The sequence below is a fragment of the Oncorhynchus mykiss genome, chromosome 11, assembly GCF_013265735.2.
Source record: "Oncorhynchus mykiss isolate Arlee chromosome 11, USDA_OmykA_1.1, whole genome shotgun sequence".
Lineage (NCBI taxonomy): Eukaryota > Metazoa > Chordata > Actinopteri > Salmoniformes > Salmonidae > Oncorhynchus > Oncorhynchus mykiss.
The window spans coordinates 36850185-36867453 of NC_048575.1; the positions used below are offsets into that span (position 1 = coordinate 36850185).

At 44.1% G+C, this 17269-nt stretch overlaps 1 protein-coding gene across 5 annotated transcripts in view; it reads right to left on the bottom strand.

Moving 5' to 3' along the window:
• Window positions 1-17269, bottom strand: part of LOC110535644 (arf-GAP with SH3 domain, ANK repeat and PH domain-containing protein 1) — a 77289-nt gene that overhangs the window by 17436 nt on the left and 42584 nt on the right. For 4 of the 5 annotated variants that reach the window (XM_036935375.1, XM_036935373.1, XM_036935376.1 and 1 more), the window contains exons 7-17: window positions 16807-16856; window positions 14546-14675; window positions 10343-10428; window positions 8624-8699; window positions 8427-8513; window positions 7244-7252; window positions 6795-6895; window positions 6601-6670; window positions 2805-2892; window positions 2437-2485; window positions 42-223 (exon numbers count right to left, since the gene is read on the bottom strand). In XM_036935375.1, the coding sequence (XP_036791270.1) occupies window positions 42-223; window positions 2437-2485; window positions 2805-2892; window positions 6601-6670; window positions 6795-6895; window positions 7244-7252; window positions 8427-8513; window positions 8624-8699; window positions 10343-10428; window positions 14546-14675; window positions 16807-16856 (928 nt within the window). The remainder of the gene's footprint in view (window positions 1-41; window positions 224-2436; window positions 2486-2804; window positions 2893-6600; window positions 6671-6794; window positions 6896-7243; window positions 7253-8426; window positions 8514-8623; window positions 8700-10342; window positions 10429-14545; window positions 14676-16806; window positions 16857-17269) is intronic. The other variant, XM_036935374.1, reaches the window with a different exon arrangement.

Genomic DNA, 17269 nt, shown 5'->3' on the forward strand with positions numbered 1-17269 from the left:
AACACACACACTCACACATAAACATTGTACTGTATATGTACCTGCAGCGCCACAGTCACAGCAGACTTCGTTGCCAGGGATGCGCAGCACGTCATCTATGATGGCTTTGGTCAGGTCCTCGAGGCCGTCCTCTCCTCCTCCTCCTCCTCCTCCTCCGTCCTCTCCTCCACGGAATGCCATGTTCAGAGCCTCCTCCTTACTGTTGGATAGCACCGAGATCCAGCTACACACACACACAACGCATACACAGAGACAGATGCACAAACAGAGTAACGAGTTATTACAGAGCACAGGGTTTTCAAAATGTATGAGAATTGTATATAGAAGAGTGCATTTTGGGGATTTCTGTGTGCATAAGCCTCTTAGGTAGAGGCTTTTAGACAAGGGGATGGGTCAACTCCCAACTCCATCTGACAGTATATTCTATACTGTATGTATTAATATGTATACTGTATTATCTTGAGCCCTTGATGTTTACACTGAGGGTACAAAACATTAAGGACACCTTTCTAATATTGAGTTGTACCCCCTTTTGCCCTCAGAACAGCCCCAATTCATCGGGGCATGGACTCTTCAAGGTGTTGAAAGCGTTCCACAGGGATGCTGGCCCATGTTGACACCAATGCTTCCATGTGGACTCCAATGCTTCCATGTTGACTCCAATGCTTCCATGTTGACTCCAATGCTTCCATGTTGACACCAATGCTTCCATGTTGACTCCAATGCTTCCCACAGTTGTGTCCGGTTGGCTGGATGTCCTTTGGGTGGTGGACCATTCTTGATGCACACGGGAAACTGTTGAGTGTGTAAAACCCAGCAGCGTTGCAGTTCAAGACACACTCAAACCGGTGCGACTGGCACCCACTACCACACCCCCGTTCAAAGACACTTCAATCTTTGTCTTGCCCTTTGACCCTCTAAATGGCCCACATACACAATCCATGTCTCAATAGTCTCAAGGCTAAAAAAATAAAAATTATTTAACCTGTCTCCTCCCTTTCATCTACACTGATTGCAGTGGATTTAACAGGTAACATCAGTAAGGGATCATAGCTTTCACCTGGTCAGTCTGTCATGGAAAGAGTATGTTATGTTCTTATTGTTTTGCATTCACCCTAGATATGATCTAAATGTGCTTACTGTATCAACCAACACATCTGAACACCCTGCACACACACACACGCGCACACATGCGCACACGCACACACACACACGCACACTCTAGTTAACCTAGGAAGTCCTTCAACAGCACAGACTCCTCGCAGCCGTCTATCTGAGTGCGCTCATTATGAATCAGCCAGGAAGTGACTGCTACTGTTGCCAACCCACCCGCTGTTCAGCACAGCACAGTACAGCACAGCTCCTTCCTACTTGAATGTAATTTGTGGATTTGTGGATTTGTGGATTCAAATAAAGTATTTAAAATGTGTGAGTGTGTGACAATCATTGTCTTATTTAATTAAAGTATGTTACTGTGTGTGTGTGTGTGTGTGTGTGTGTGTGTGTGTGTGTGTGTGTGTGTGTGTGTGTGTGTGTGTTTGTGTGTGTGTGCGTGCGAGCGAGCGAGCATGCGAGAAATAGCAAGAAATGACTATGAAGATGCATGGGTGTACGCGTGTCTTTAAGGGTTGTTTACTTGCGATACACAGGGCGTGGGTGGGCGAACGTGTGATTGCATAATGCAGGGACGTTATATTTTCAAATAATAAATGTTTCATTTCTTCAAACACTTATTCCACGCCCTATGGGCCCTGGTGAAAAGTAGTGCACTACATATGGAATTGGGTGCCATTTGGGATGTATCCTAAGGCGAGGCTAAGAGGCAAGGCCTATTGTGTCGCAGTAAAGTTCATGTCAGCGTGGTTAAAGGCAGTGGTTCATAAGGGTCAGGGCCCTGACAGTTTAGGAAGACAGAGAAGTTGGAATTGATTTCAATTAATGTTCATTGGGTATGAAGTGGCAGAATGTGGTTGAAACTGTGTGTGTGTGTGTGTGTGTGTGTGTGTGTGTGTGTGTGTGTGTGTGTGTGTGTGTGTGTGTGTGTGTGTGTGTGTGTGTGTGTGTGTGTGTGTGTGTGTGTGTGTGTGTGTGTGTGTGTGTGTGTGTGTGTGTGTGTGTGTGTGTGTGTGTGTGTGTGTGTGTAAATGATGCTTGTGCACCTGAACAAGTGACAACCACAGGTCCAGAGAGATAGAAACCCCTACTGCTGCTAGCACCTAGCAGTCCTTTTTCTCTCTCTAAGTAAAAAAATACACTGTCAATGGGGCATGAAAGACGCTGTCTTTCTTTGTTAAATCTCACTGATCATTCAAGCTCATTGCTACATTATCAAGGCCACGTTCATGGCTTCAGTGTATCACTTTGTACCTGCCTTTCGAGTTGGATACTACAGTAAAACAATGTGTATAATGTGATCGACTGTGTTGATACACTTACATGACAAACTCCGGTTCATCCTCAGCCTGGAAGTGATACGTCCGGTTGTCTGTGGGCAGAGAGATTAGAGGGGAATGTGATCTCGGACCTAGCAGACACTGTGTAATCATGTCCTGTAATATAGCCCTGTTGTGAGGCGCATGTTGGGTAATTCACAAGCACAGCGTGTTTCAGGTTTCCTTTCAATGTCGAGACGCCATTCAACAGCCAGTCGGGATGACACAAAATGGTCTCTTCGACTCTTTCTGTTTCTGAATGTCCATAAGAGGTCCTTTAAAAGGCCCCTTCTCTCACAGGCCACCCAGCCCATGCACCACCCACAGTAACTGCTGTATTGGCATAAGGGTTATGGTAAGAGGGGTACTTACGGGAAATTAGATCAAAGCACTTCCTGTCCTCAGCGCAGGGCTTGACCTGGCAGGTGAGCAGGTTGAGTTTCACAGGCTGCCTGTTGGACTGCACAATCACACAGACGACTTAGCTACTTGATGGAAATTATGAAAATGAGTCTGTACATCGACCAGTATTGGTCCTATGAAACTAACACTACAAGCCTACCTGACTCTGGATAGGGTGGGGTGGTAAAGTAATAGGTCCATTCATATTTTAATGTTTGGCATTGTGGGTATTTCTTTTTGTCTCGGCTGAATAAAGAAACTATATACCGTGCATTCGGGAAGTATTCGGACCCCTATACTTTTTCCACATTTTGTTACGTTACAGCCTTATTCTAAAATTGATTAAAAAATATATATATTCTCAGCAATCTACACACAATACCCCATAAAAACGAAGTAAAAACAGGTTTTGAGAATTTTTTGCAAATTTATGCAAAATGAAAAACAGATATCTTCAGACCCTTTGCTATGACACTCTAAATTGAGCTCAGGTGCATCCTTTCTCTACTGATCATCCTTGAGATGTTTCTACAACTTTATTGGAGTCCACATGTGGTAAATTCAAATGATTGGATATGATTTGGAAAGGCACACACCTGTCTATATAAGGTCCCACAGTTGACAGTGCATGTCAGAGCAAAAACCAAGTCATTAGGTCGAAGGAATTGTCCCTAGAGCTCCGAGACAGGACTGTGCTGAGGCACAGATCTAGGGAAGGGTACCAAAATATTTATTGCTGCATTGAAGGTCCCCAAGAACACAGTGGCCTCCATCACCACCAAGAATCTTCCTAGAGCTGGCAGCCCGGCCAAACTGAGCAATCAGGGTCACCGTCCTTGGTCAGGAGGGTGACCAAGAAAACGATGGTCACGCTGACAGAGTTCCTCTGTGGAGTTGGGACAACCATCTCTGCAGCACTCCACCAATCAGTCCTTTATGGGAGAGTGGCTAGACGGAAGCCCCCCCCCACCCCCCAAAAAAAGCACATGACAGCCTGCTTGGAGTTTGCCTAAAGGGACATAAAGGACTGTTAGATCATGAGAAACAAGATTCCCTGCTCTGGTGAAACCAAAACTGAACTCTTTGGCCTGAATGCCAAGCGTCACATCTGGAGGAAACCTGCCACCATCCCTTGGTGAAGCATGGTGGTGGCAGCATCATGCTGTGGGGATATTTTTCAGCGCCAGGGACTGGGAGACTAGTCAGGATCGAAGGTAAAGATGAACGGAGCAAAGTACAGAGAGATACTTGATGAAAACCTGCTCCAGAGCGCTCAAGACCTCAGACTGGTGCAAAGGTTCACCTTCCAACAGGATAATGACCCTAAGCCCACAGCCAAGACAACGCAGGAGTTTTTCCGGGACAAGTCTCTGAATGTCCTTGGGTGGCCCAGCCAGAGCCCGGACTTGAAGCCGATTGAACATCTCTGGAGAAACCTGAAAATAGCTGTGCAGCAACGCACCCCTTCCAACCTGGCAGAGCTGTTCTGTGAAGGGAGTAGTACATAGCGTTGTAAGAGATCTTCAGTTTCTTGACAATTTCATAGCCTTCATTTCTCAGAACAAGAATAGACTGACGAGTTTCAGAAGACAGTTCTTTGTTTTCTGGACATTTTGAGCCTGTAATCGAACCCACAAATGCTGATGCTCCAGATACTCACCTAGTCTAAAAGCCCGTTTTATTGCTTCTTTAATCAGAACAACAGTTTTCAGCTGTGCTAACACAATTGCAAAAGGGTCTTCTAATGATCAATTAGCCTTTTAAAATGATAAACTTGGATTAGCTCACACAACATTGGAACACAGGAGTGATGGTTGCTGATAATGGGCCTCTGTACGCCTATGTAGATATCCCTAAAAATCTGCCGTTTCCAGCTGCAATAGTCATTTATAACATTAACAATGTCTACACTGTATTTCTGATCAATTTGATGTTATTTTAAATTGACAACAATTTTACTTTTCTTTCAAAAACAAGGACATTTCTAAGTGACCCCAAACTTTTGAACGGTAGTGTACATTTGCAAAAATAAAAAATAAACTGTTTTTGCTTTGTCATTATGGGTTATTGGGAAAGAAATCTGCTTAATCCATTTTAGAACAACAAAATGTCAAGGGGTCTGAATACCATCTGAATGCACTGTATATACACTGTATATATACTGTATTTAAAAAATATATATCTTCTAACGTTTTATCTCAGGATGTTGATTCAAATAACCTTTTTTTTGTTGCTTTGAAACACGGCCTTGAATCAATCAGTTCTACAACATCATTAGAATCACTGAGGCCATAGTAATTGATTGATTACATTTCTCCGCATTTACTGTACGTCTCTGAAAATAGAAACAGTTCCACAGAATACTGTAATTGTGACACTAAAAAATGACCAAATATGATACAATGATAACTTGTACTCAGTGACCCAGAGGCACTATATGTGTCCCAAATGGCAACCTATTCCCTATGTAGTGCACTACTTTAGACCAAAGCCCAATGGTCCAAAAGTAGTGAACTACATAAAGAATAGGGTGCCATTTGGGACACAGTGCCTAAACACTAGACACAACAGTATAGCTAGCCTAGGGAGGATCCCAGGTATTCCCTCAGTACTGGCTGTGGTCCAGGCAGCAACACTTTGGGTTGGCTACAGTACAGTACCCACTGTCATAATATGATAATATCACTGTGCCCAGCTAGCACGTGTGTAGACTGGGCACTGCATTGTAACTGTGCAGGCGGGGGGGGGGTCTTTTCACAGTCTCCAAATCCAGAACAAATCCAAGAAAATAAATAAAGCAACACCTCACCGCACATTCCCTCCCTCCTATTTGACCTAGATATTGTGTGTATGTATTGATATGTTGGCTATGTGTGACGTTTTACATTTATGTAGTGTTGTCCTTGAGTTGTTCTTGTCTATTAATGTTCTGTATCACAGTATGTCATGTTCCATGTTTTGTGTGAACCACAGGAAGAGTAGCTGCTGCTATCGCACCAGCTAATGGGGATCCTAATAAAATACCAAATAACAAATACCAAATGAGCCCTGAGGTGAGGCTGCCTGGCTGGCACCGCGCCTCGCAGGCAGGGTCACCCAGAGTTCAGCTGCCTGGCCTGCCACAGGGGCTGATGGGAAATAAACACAGAGCGGAGCTGCAACATGCCATCAGACAAAGAACTGAAGATAAGTACATAGATTCTCTGTGCGTTTTCTTTTTTCTGGAGGTGCAGACAGGCAGACTCGTACATAGGCTACAGATGATTTCCTTGAAAGGATGGTGTCTATATATCCAGTAAATGAGATGATAGTATTATGATATTTGGGGGATCCACCGCAATCTAGAGTGGAATTATACAACATTTGGGACATGCTTGTTGTGTCTGTGTGCACTCTCTCTGTCGCATGTGCACCGTGTGTCTCTGTCTATCTATCTCAACATTGCTTATTGTATTAGCTCTCAGCAGCAGATAGTGAATATCTGATCCAGTGCTGCTGTACTCCACAGTATCCACAGGCCCAGGGAAGAGAAGAGCCAGCAGCAAACTCAGAGATGAGTCAACACAGCAATGGGAGAGGGTGGGGGAGGGGTTCGCTGAGGGGTTGCCCTGGCAACCCATCCATGTCGATTCCCCTCTGCCAACTGCCAGATTGATAGTGCTCTACACAGCTTCTTTCATACCGGATGTTGCCTCTGATCTAGCCTCCACAGGTGTGTGTGTGTATGTGTATGCGCGCGTGTGTGTGTGGTATGTTTGCCTCTCACCGTGGCATGAGAGATGGTGAGCATGCCACCCTTCACTGAACATTTCCTCCTCTGCCACACCTTCCTCAGCCTGGAGGAAGACAGCAACACCAAGGCACAACAAAAGATCAGAAAAGGGCTTTGCATACCTGAGTGTATTAATATAAACGCTTGTTCAGTACTGTTCAGTGTGTGTGTATGTGTGTGTGACCTACCCATCACTCTTCTTCATCAGGTAGCCTTTCTTCTCACAGCCAAACTCTTTGTTGCCCTGCAGCTGGTGCATGCTATAGCCACCCTGCTTACTCTGGGAGTCCTGCGGCAACACATACAGTGTTCAGACACAGAAAACTCAGCCAAATATGCCTCTTACGGAGAGTGCAGGCCAGGGTCGTTTTTATTTATCGGTTCATGTTTGATGTTCAAAGGACCATGGCGTCCGTCCCAAATGGCAGCCTATTCTCTATTTAGTCCACTGCTTTTCACCGGGGCTCGGGTCCAAAGAAGTGCACTGCACGGAGAATAGGGTGCCACTTGGGACGCAAGCCATGTTCTAAACACACAATTAAATGAAAAAAAATCAGTGGAGTGCATGCTCTTCAAAATGTCTCAGAAGTCAAACGCAGGCAAGACCAACAGAAGCATGCCAATCATGCACACTTACTCTTCTAGACTTGAGTCCAGACAAGCAGCGAGCAGAGGGAGAGATAGAGGGAGAGAGTGTGAAAGAAGCAGCTGAGAAGTAGGCGTGAGACAGTGCCTGCATGCATGCATAGAGTGTAGGTGTTAGTTCAGTACAATATCTACAAGTAGAGGGGTAGTGAGTGAGTGACAGCATGTGGATGTTATAAACCACAGAATGTTTAGTATGACTCGTCAGTTCCGTCCCAAATGGCACCCAGTTCCCTACATAGTGCACTACTGAACAGGGCCCATGCACTCTTGTAAAACAAGGGTCTAGAACCTAAAAGGGTGCTTTGGCTGTCTCCATTGCAGAATCCTTTGAAGAACCCAGGTAGAACCCTTTTGGGTTGCATGTAGAACCCTTTCCACAGAGGGTTCTACGTGGAACCAAAAAGGGTTCTAACTGGAACCAAAAAGGGTTCTGACTGGAACAAAAAAGGATTATCCTATAGGGGCAGCCGAAGAATCCTTCTGGAACCCTTTTTTCTAAGAGTGTATGGGCCCTGTTCAGTAGGGCACTATGTAGGGAATACGGTACCATTTGGGACGAGGCCACTAGCAGAGACTTGCAGTTGTGTCGACACGGCAGCCCAGTCCATCTCAGCTAGGCTCTGCACACTATTACACAGTATCGTCATTCAAAACACAGTGAGCAGCTAGCATACACTAAGCAAATCTCAATTTGGGTATAAGACTGAGGGGAAGACCACATTGTTGTTTTTGTGTATAAGGCAGTTGTTACCAGTGAGTGCTCAGAAAGAGGTTAGGGTAGGTTAGTGAAGACAGTGACTGGCTCCCCACCAATCAGCCAGTGAGGCACCACACTGGCTACCAGCATGGTACAGCACTTGATGGTCACTCTGTGCTACATGAAGCTAGCAAGTAGGTACACCCACCATAGGGTCAATGGTTACGGGTTATGGGTGAAGAGTGTACAGTCTGATTCTCTACCAAGCAAAGATTTTGTGAACGCATGGCTGGAGGGAGTTTCCATTATATTCTTAAATTAACACCAGTCCATTCCATCTAAATCCACGAGGGGTAGTGTACGAGTGCACAGGAGAAGGGTAGAGAATTGGAATGCAATTTATATGTTTGCCAACTATAGCCCGCTTGGGCCCAATTGGCCCTGTTTAGCCCTGTTTGGCCTGGTTCCTGCCTACCTCCTTCTGGTCCAGCTGAAGGGAGGACTTGATCAGATCTCTGAGAGCAGTCAGATGTTTCTTCTCCTCATCCTGGGTCTGCTTTATCTGAGAAGGAGATACACAGGGTGAGATTAACACGCACAATGAGTCTGGATAACAATAGTCTGTAGAGTAGCAGCAATCAGATGGAGAGAAGTCTGTGGGTGGGTATTTACATTGTAGAGGTCAGCAGCCAGCTTCTCAATGTACTGCTTCAGCTTATCCGCTGTCTTCAAGCCATCTTGGAAGAAACTGCAAAGAGAATATTAGAATTCCACTGACATTTTCACAGTCATTTGGTAGGGCGTAGCATCGTTTACATCATTTAGAAATGTCAAGTGTCATAGAATGTTTATATAGGCATTAGGAAGGTCATAAGGAGCGGAGGGGTGAATGAGAATGATACTGATGCAGTGTATAACACTGCTTGGCTCTCTGGCTTTTGGCAAAGAGATTTATCTCTCTCTTTCCTTCTCTCTTTTTCTCTCCTGTCTCTCTCTGGCTGACTATGGCTGTGTCCAGAGCTGAATGCTAAGCACCTCCTGTCATCCATTATGGATCTGCCAGTGTCAGTGGCACCCACCAGAATGCAGCTCTGCATCCTCTCAGTTCCACTAACAACCTCTCTCTCCCCATCTCCCTCGCTCTAGGCATCCATCAATCCTCCCTCAGTCCACTCATCCTACTGTAGCTTACAGTTTTCTCGACCTTTATTTTTCCATCGTTCTATAAGGCATGCCTCTACATAGTGATTTTTCGCTGTCAGCGTCAGAAACAGTAGGACAGCCATAGGTTTGTGTTGAGTAGATAACAAGAAAACTGCATTGTTTTGTTGTGACATAACCACCTAGCAACACTGAGGCTGTCAGGCCCGTCGGTGACGCAGCCAGGGGACTGCCGTTATTTACCCACAAACCCACACGGCTGTCACAACGCATTGGCATGAAGGCCCATGCATATTTATGAGAGCTAAATATGACTCCGCAACCCTCTCTACCCAAGACCTGTGAATCATGCAGCACCATCACCCCACCCGAGAGAGAGGGATGGAGGGAAGGAGGAGTTGAGAGGAAAAAGAGGAGGGAGAGAGAGAGAGAGAGAGAGAGAGAGAGAGAGAGAGAGAGAGAGAGAGAGAGAGGGATGGAGGGAAGGAGGGGTTGAGAGGATAAAGAGGAGGGAGAGAGAGAGAGAGAGAGAGAGAGAGAGAGAGATGGAGGGAAGGGGGGGTTGAGAGGATAAAGAGAAGGGAGAGAGAGAGAGAGAGAGAGAGAGAGAGAGAGAGAGAGAGAGATAGAGAAAGAGGGATGGAGGGAAGGGGGGTTGGGAGGATAAAGATGAGGGAGAGAGAAAGAGAGAGAGAGAGAGAGAGAGAGAGAGAGGGATGGATGGATGGATGGAGGGAAGGGGGGGTTGAGAGGATAAAGAGAAGGGAGAGAGAGAGAGAGAGAGAGAGCGAGAGAGAGAGAGGGATGGAGGGAAGGGGGGGTTGGGAGGATAAAGAGGAGGGAAAGAGAGAGAGAGAGAGAGTACATAATTCCCTCCGAAAAAGATTCATATTTTCCCGTGAATGTTCGATACATTAAGTGTTTTCCACCAATTAGTCACATCTAAGTAGACACATCTCACTAGTTGGGAGGGGGTCTCACACTATGGTAAAGGAGGAATATACTGCGGTACTGTGCGGGGCGGCAGGTAACCTAGAGGTTAGAGTGTTGGACTAGTAACCAAAAGGTTGCTGGATTGAATCCCCGAGCTGACGAGGTAAAAATATGTCGTTCTGCCCTCGAACAAGGCAGTTAACCCACTGTTCCCCGGTAGGCCGTCATTGTAAATAAGAATTTGTTCTTAATTGACTTGCCTAGAAAAAGGTTTAAAAAATAAATAAATGTACTTACTTGCACTGTGCGTGGTAATACTTGATTAGGTTCTGGAGAAGGTCCACTCCCTTCTTGGTCTTGATCTCATTGACTTTGATCAGATACTGCAGAGAAAACACAAGAGGTGGTTTGTGAAAACTGACATCAAATAGAATGCTCCGTTACATGATTTTGGAGTATTTCACTGCTTATACATGGTGATACATTAAACCAGGGGTGGACAATCACTGGAGGTCTTAATTGAAGGCTATAATTTATTTGAATGGAAGGCTATCATTTACGAACCAGTAAATCTCCATGGCTTGGCTGAAGCAAAAGCCTGCACCCACCCACATAAATGGAAACTGAGCGCAAAATGGTCCACCCTTATTAAACCACCATAGAAAATGTGTTGGTGTGAAATATTGAAATATGTCTTCTGAACACTTTGAAGGATAATCCTATCAGAATGCCCAAATGCTGGAGGATGATCCTTTGATCTACACTGCCAACACAGCATGGAGTCTGTGGGAGCAGGAAACAAAGTGGTAAACATCTAAACGTCACTGGAAGGAATGCCAACATAGAATATCATGAGAGAAAGATGTCCCTTGCCTGGTTTTACAGTAAACTGTGTTCGAAATGGATAACTAGAATTGTGTTTTTCCATTTGGTTTTTAGAAAACCACTCGGGCCTCCGGAGAAAGTGTGTTTCCCTGACTAGCATCCTAAATGAGGCCGTCTAAAGATAGAGAACAAATTCCCACCAACAAATTCATGCCCGGCGAACAAATGAATACAACATCATCTTAATCTTACGTTTATCCCATGGCGTGACAACCTAGAACAGGTCGTGAAGGGACACTATGTAGACCAGAATGCCCTTCTAAGCCCCCCCTGTCCCTGTGCTCCCAAAGCTTCTCTGCACCATTGCTTACAATGCAGTCATCTGTGTGTGTGTGTGTGTGTGTGTGTGTGTGTGTGTGTGTGTGTGTGTGTGTGTGTGTGTGTGTGTGTGTGTGTACATTTGCGTACTCCCCTGAAACAAAACACACACACAGTCACACACACATTGCTTTTGTATGCCTGAGAGTGTGCGGCTCAGAGATTAACCAAATTGGTCTGGTGTGGGTTTAGTGTGTGTTGTGAATGCCTGATGGTGCATGTGTTTGGGGGCTTTGTGGGAATGAGAGACGATGGATGGATGCTACTGTATCAGTGGCTGGTCTCAGATCAGTAATACAGCCTGCTGTGATGAGCATCGCTTGGCCCTCTCCACACTAGCAGCAGCAGCAGCAGAGCAGCGTGGGATAGGAGAGTGAGTCTATGTCCCAAATGGCACCCTATTCCGTATGTAGTACCCTACGGGCCATGGTTCAAAGTAGTGCACTATATAGGGAATAGAGTGCCATTTGGAATTCAACCTGAAAGCATCTAATCTGGTGACTGAGTAATGTGGAGAGGGGGGGGGGGGGGGGGGGGGGGGGGGGGTAACCATACCAATTCACACAATACTAGCACTGCTATCAGTCAAGTTCATAGGGTCAGGAGTTTTCCTTACCCTATAACTTGCCTAGGAAAAACTGGGCCTCTCTAGCACAACACTGGAAGCAATATCAACAACAACCCACGTGTAAGAAATCACCCTAAAAATCCAAGAGAGGCAAACCACCCCCTCTCGCTGCACACAGAAATAGAGGTGCATGGGTGGAGCGCCTCCGTAACGGCGCCAATTAGAATCCCATTGTGAAGCACTAAGTTAATTAATATATCAATTATCAGTACCGTTATGCAATGTGAGCAAATAATCTGCAGATAAAGAGGGAGAGTGGAGTATGCGTTTACGCCCACCGGGAGGTAGTTCGATGGCACAGCTGAGCGCATCGCTCTTACAATTTGCTATTTTACTCTAGAGTAGTGGTATTCAATTTCTAATGACACAACCTTAAAATCGGTACGCTTACATTTTCACAACAAATAACCCAATAAATTACATTTTAATTTGCTCTTGTCAAAATTAAAAGATCAAATAAATGCATTTACTCCATTTTCTTTTCTTCTACAAATGATCTTTCTCAAAAACATTTGTACATTGTCCCATAAAATAATTTGAACTCTTCATTTTTGTTTCTCTTTTTTTAATATATACAGTATATACAGTTGAAGTCAGAAGTTTACATACACTTAGGTTGGAGTCATTAAAACTCATTTTTCAACCACTCCACAAAATTCTTATTCACAAACTATGGTTTTGGCAAGTCGGTTAGGACATCTACTTTGTGCATGACACAAGTAATTTTTACAACAATTGTTTACAGACAGGTAATTTCACTTATAACTCACTGTATCACAATTCCAGTGGGTGAGACATTTACATACACTAAGGTGACTGTGCCTTTAAACTGCTTGGAAAATTTCTGAAAATGTTGTCATGGCTTTAGAAGCTTCAGATTGACAGCTTCAGATTGACTCAAATGATGTCAATTAGCCTATTGGAGGTGTACCTGTGGATGTATTTCAAGGCCTACCTTCAAACTCAGTGCCTCTTTGCTTGACATCATGGGAAAATCAAAAGAAATCAGTCTCCCAAGGATGAAGTCTGGTTCATCCTTGGGAGCAATTTCCAAGCGCCTGAAGGTATCATGTTCATCTGCACAAACAAGAGTACGCAAGTATAAACACCATGGGACCACGAAGCCGTAATAGTGCTCAGGAAGGAAACGCGTTCTGTCTTCTAGAGATGAACGTACTTTGGTGCGAAAAGTGCAAATCAATTCCAGAACAACAGCAAAGGACCTTGTGAAGATGCTGGAGGAAACAGGTACAAAAGTATCTATATCCACAGTAAATCGAGTCCCATATCAACACAACAAAGATCATACCTTTTTGGAGAAATGCCCTCTGGTCTGGTGAAACAAAAATAGAACTGTTTGGCCATAATGACCATCGTTATGTTTTGAGGAAAAAGGGGGATGCTTGCAAGCCGAAGAACACCATCCCAACCGTGAAGCACAGGGGTGGCAGCATCATGTTTTGGGGGTGCTTTGCCTCAAAAGGGACTGGTGCACTTCACAAAATAGATGGCAACATGAGAAGGAAAATTATGTGGATATATTGAAGCAACATCTCAAGACATCAGTCAGGAAGTTAAAACTTGCAAATGGGTCTCCCAAATGGACAATGACCCCAAGCATACTCCCAAAGTAGTGGGAAAATGCCTTAAAGTCAACAAAGTCAAGGTATTGGAGTGGACATCACAAAGCCCTGACCTCAATCCTATAGAACATTTGTGGGCAGACCTGAAAAGGCGTATGCAAGCAAGGAGGCTCACAAACCTTACTCAGTTACACCAGCTCTGTCAGGAGGAATGGGCCAAAATTCACCCAACTTATTGTGGGAAGCTTGTGGAAGGCTACCCAAAACATTTGACCCAAGTTAAACAATTTAAAGGCAATGCTACCAAATACTAATTGAGTGTATGTAAACGTCTGACCCACTGGGAATATGATGAAAGAAATAAAAGCTGAAATAAATCACTCTCTACTATTATTCTGACATTTCACATTCTTAAAATAAAGTGGTGATCCTAACTGACTTAAGACATGACATTTTTACTTGGATTAAATGTCAGGAAGTGTGAAAAACTGAGTTTAAATGTATTTGGCTAAGGTGTATGTAAAATTCCGACTTCAACTATATATAGTGTTTAAAAAATAAATACAAATTAATAATAATATATATATATAATAATATATATATATATATATATATATATATACAGTGGGGCAAAATACTTATTTTATATATAATAATATATATATATATATATATATATATATACAGTGGGGCAAAATACTTATTTTCCACCATAATTTGCAAATAAATTCATAAAAAATCCTACAATGTGATTTTCTGGATTTTTTTCTCCTCATTTTGTCTGTCATAGTTGATGTGTACCGATGATGAAAATTACAGGCCTCTATCATCTTTTTAAGTGGGAGAACTTGCACAATTGGTGGCTGACTAAATACTTTTTTGCCCCACTGTACAATATATATATTTGGTGGCCCCACTGCAATTTTAGTGGGGTTGCAACCCCAACTCTGAATACCACTGCTCTAGAGGGATACAGCTCACTCACAAGCATTGGTTTACAGAAAACTACATACTCTACATCTCAGTCAGTGCCCAGTTTGTGCCTAATCAGTGCCCATTAGTCTGTGCCCAGTGTCCACTACTGACCTCACACATCTGGAGTTGGAAGAGACGGCGTTCCTTCTCCATCTCCTCAGCGATCTCCGCGCCTGTTATCTCCGTGCGAATCATCCCATGCTGCTTGGCATGCTCCCTCTTTTCCTTCTCGATCTTTGTACTGAAATTAAACAGACAGACAGACAGACCGGCCGTGTTAGAGAAACCAGGCAGGCAGACAGACCAACAGACAGACAGACAGACAGACAGACAGACAGACAGACAGACAGACAGACAGACGGACAGACAGACCGTGTTAGAGAAACCAGGCAGGCAGACAGAGAAACCAGGCAGGCAGACAGACCAACAGACAGACAGACAGACAGACAGACAGACCGGCCGTGTTAGAGAAACCAGGCAGGCAGACAGACCAACAGACAGACCAACAGACAGACAGACAGACCGGCCGTGTTAGAGAAACCAGGCAGGCAGACAGACCAACAGACAGACAGACAGACAGACAGACAGACAGACAGACAGACAGACAGACAGTGTTAGAGAAACCAGGCAGACCAACAGACAGTGTTTAAGTCCATGACAACTCTTTAAATCAGATGGAATTCTCCGGGAAGAAGTAGAGTTTTCACAGGGTGGAACATTCCAGTTAAATGATCATGTTGCTCTGTGTGATATACAGTCCATCCGTTCTGACATTGTCATGACACCGTAAACAACTGTATGCAGACATAACCATATATAGTGCAAACCCCAGGTGTCCCAACACAGCTATGTACATCTACACTCGGGATCAATATTTTCCACAAAATCCACCAAGTTTCAATACCAGTAACAATTCATATTTATCTTGTGAATCCTGGGAAATTTAGCAAAAATCAGAAGTCTCCATTTAAATAGTTTAAAACCAAGATATGGTCACTATTCCAGAGTTCTCTCCAAATAAGAGGGGTACTGCACCACCTTGTCGGATTGGCTGCGCCACAATGTAAAGATTTCAGAGCAAGTAAAACTGATATTTAGTCATGATAGAGTAACTATCTTGATCGCCAATGACGGTGTGAATTTGCGAAACAGGGCGTCCATAAAATCGGAGTGTTTTCACGTTCCTCAATTCAGTGCAGTTTGGCAGTAGGCTATCTCGACACAGAACGCGCTCAGGATGCACCCCGAGTATAGCGTTGTCGAATCAGACAAACTTTGTCACGGCAGTTAAACGACCAAAGTTGCTAAGCTTCCTAGATAACCTCCTTCAACGAATGAAAGAATATCTCCTATATTTGGCCAAATCTATATAGCTGATGATTATACAGATAGCAGATCAGCTCATGAATAACTGGCAGAAGAGAGTGGAAATAGTATTATTTAAAAAAATATATATATATCTAAACTTTATTTAACCAGGTAGGCTAGTTGAGAACAAGTTCTCATTTACCACTGCAACCTGGCCAAGATAAAGCATAGCAATTCGACACATACAACAACACAGAGTTACACATGGAATAAACAAATAACACTGTCAATAATACAGTAGGGAGAAAAAAAAAGGAGAAAAATGTAACGGTATCTTAACAAGAACAGACTCTGTTTAAAAACATATCCCCTATCTACTCTCATACCATTTGATGATCACACATTCTCTACCAATGCTCTCACATGGGAACCAAGTAGGCCTACAGCGCAGAGAAGCGGGGGAAATGTTATAGAGGCGGTATTTTGGCATGCATGGGCGAGAGACATGCTTTGATAATGCATTGCAACCTATGGATTACGGAATAAAGTTACAAATGTTCATGCAAAACAGGAGTCAGGATTTGGGGTTTCAGTGGGATTGATACTTGATAGGAAAATAACCCAGCCTCTAGGGCAGGATGTGTGACCGTCTAAAGACTCACAGTGACAGCTCAAAGAGGCACACGTTATTTTATAGGCTATTACTGCAGGGGTTTCCCAATAGGGTTTATTAACTGCATTCTGGTCGCATGTGCAGCCCGTCGGTGTCAATTATGCGTGTGCTTTGAATGAATGGCGACTTCGTGTGAAGTAAATATGCTAGGCTAAAGGCTACCACGCGACAACCTTTTTTGGATTATGTGCTATTTTATTTTTTTTATCTGCTTCCCTGCATGTTTTGTATGTTGTGGAATTGCATTAGTGCGACATTGGGGGATTTGTTTTGTTTATTTCCCGGGTCTTGTCATTAAATTTTTTGGGGAAATGTGAAGAGTATTCCCTCTCCGGGATCCCGTTTACCAATGTTAATCCCTAATGTAGACATTTATTATTAACACACTTACAACTTAGCTTCATAATCCTTCCAGGCTTTGTCAAAGGGCTTCTTTATGTCCTGAAAGAAATAGGACAGAGTATGAGTAAACAGCAGTAATGAGGTCAATCTGGAATCCCACAATGCAGTGCTAACTCTCTCTCCAACACAGGCCGACACCGCCACTGCAGCCAAGGAGCCAAGGCCTCATCCTCACAATTTATGTTTTGGAAACCCACTACCACGCCATGTTTCCAAACCTCACGGGTTCATGACCCCTTTATTCGTGGCGCTCGCCTTCAGGCACAACACAGGGACACTGTTTACGCAAAGATTTACAGTGTGATCTTTTAAACAGTCAGGCCCACTAGTCCCCCCCGCCCCCTTCCCCCTTCTCCACCTCTCTCTCTTTCTCTCTCTCAAATGCAAGCACACTCTCACAAACACCCACTCTGTCTCTCTAAAACAAACACGCACAAGCACGGGCACACGCA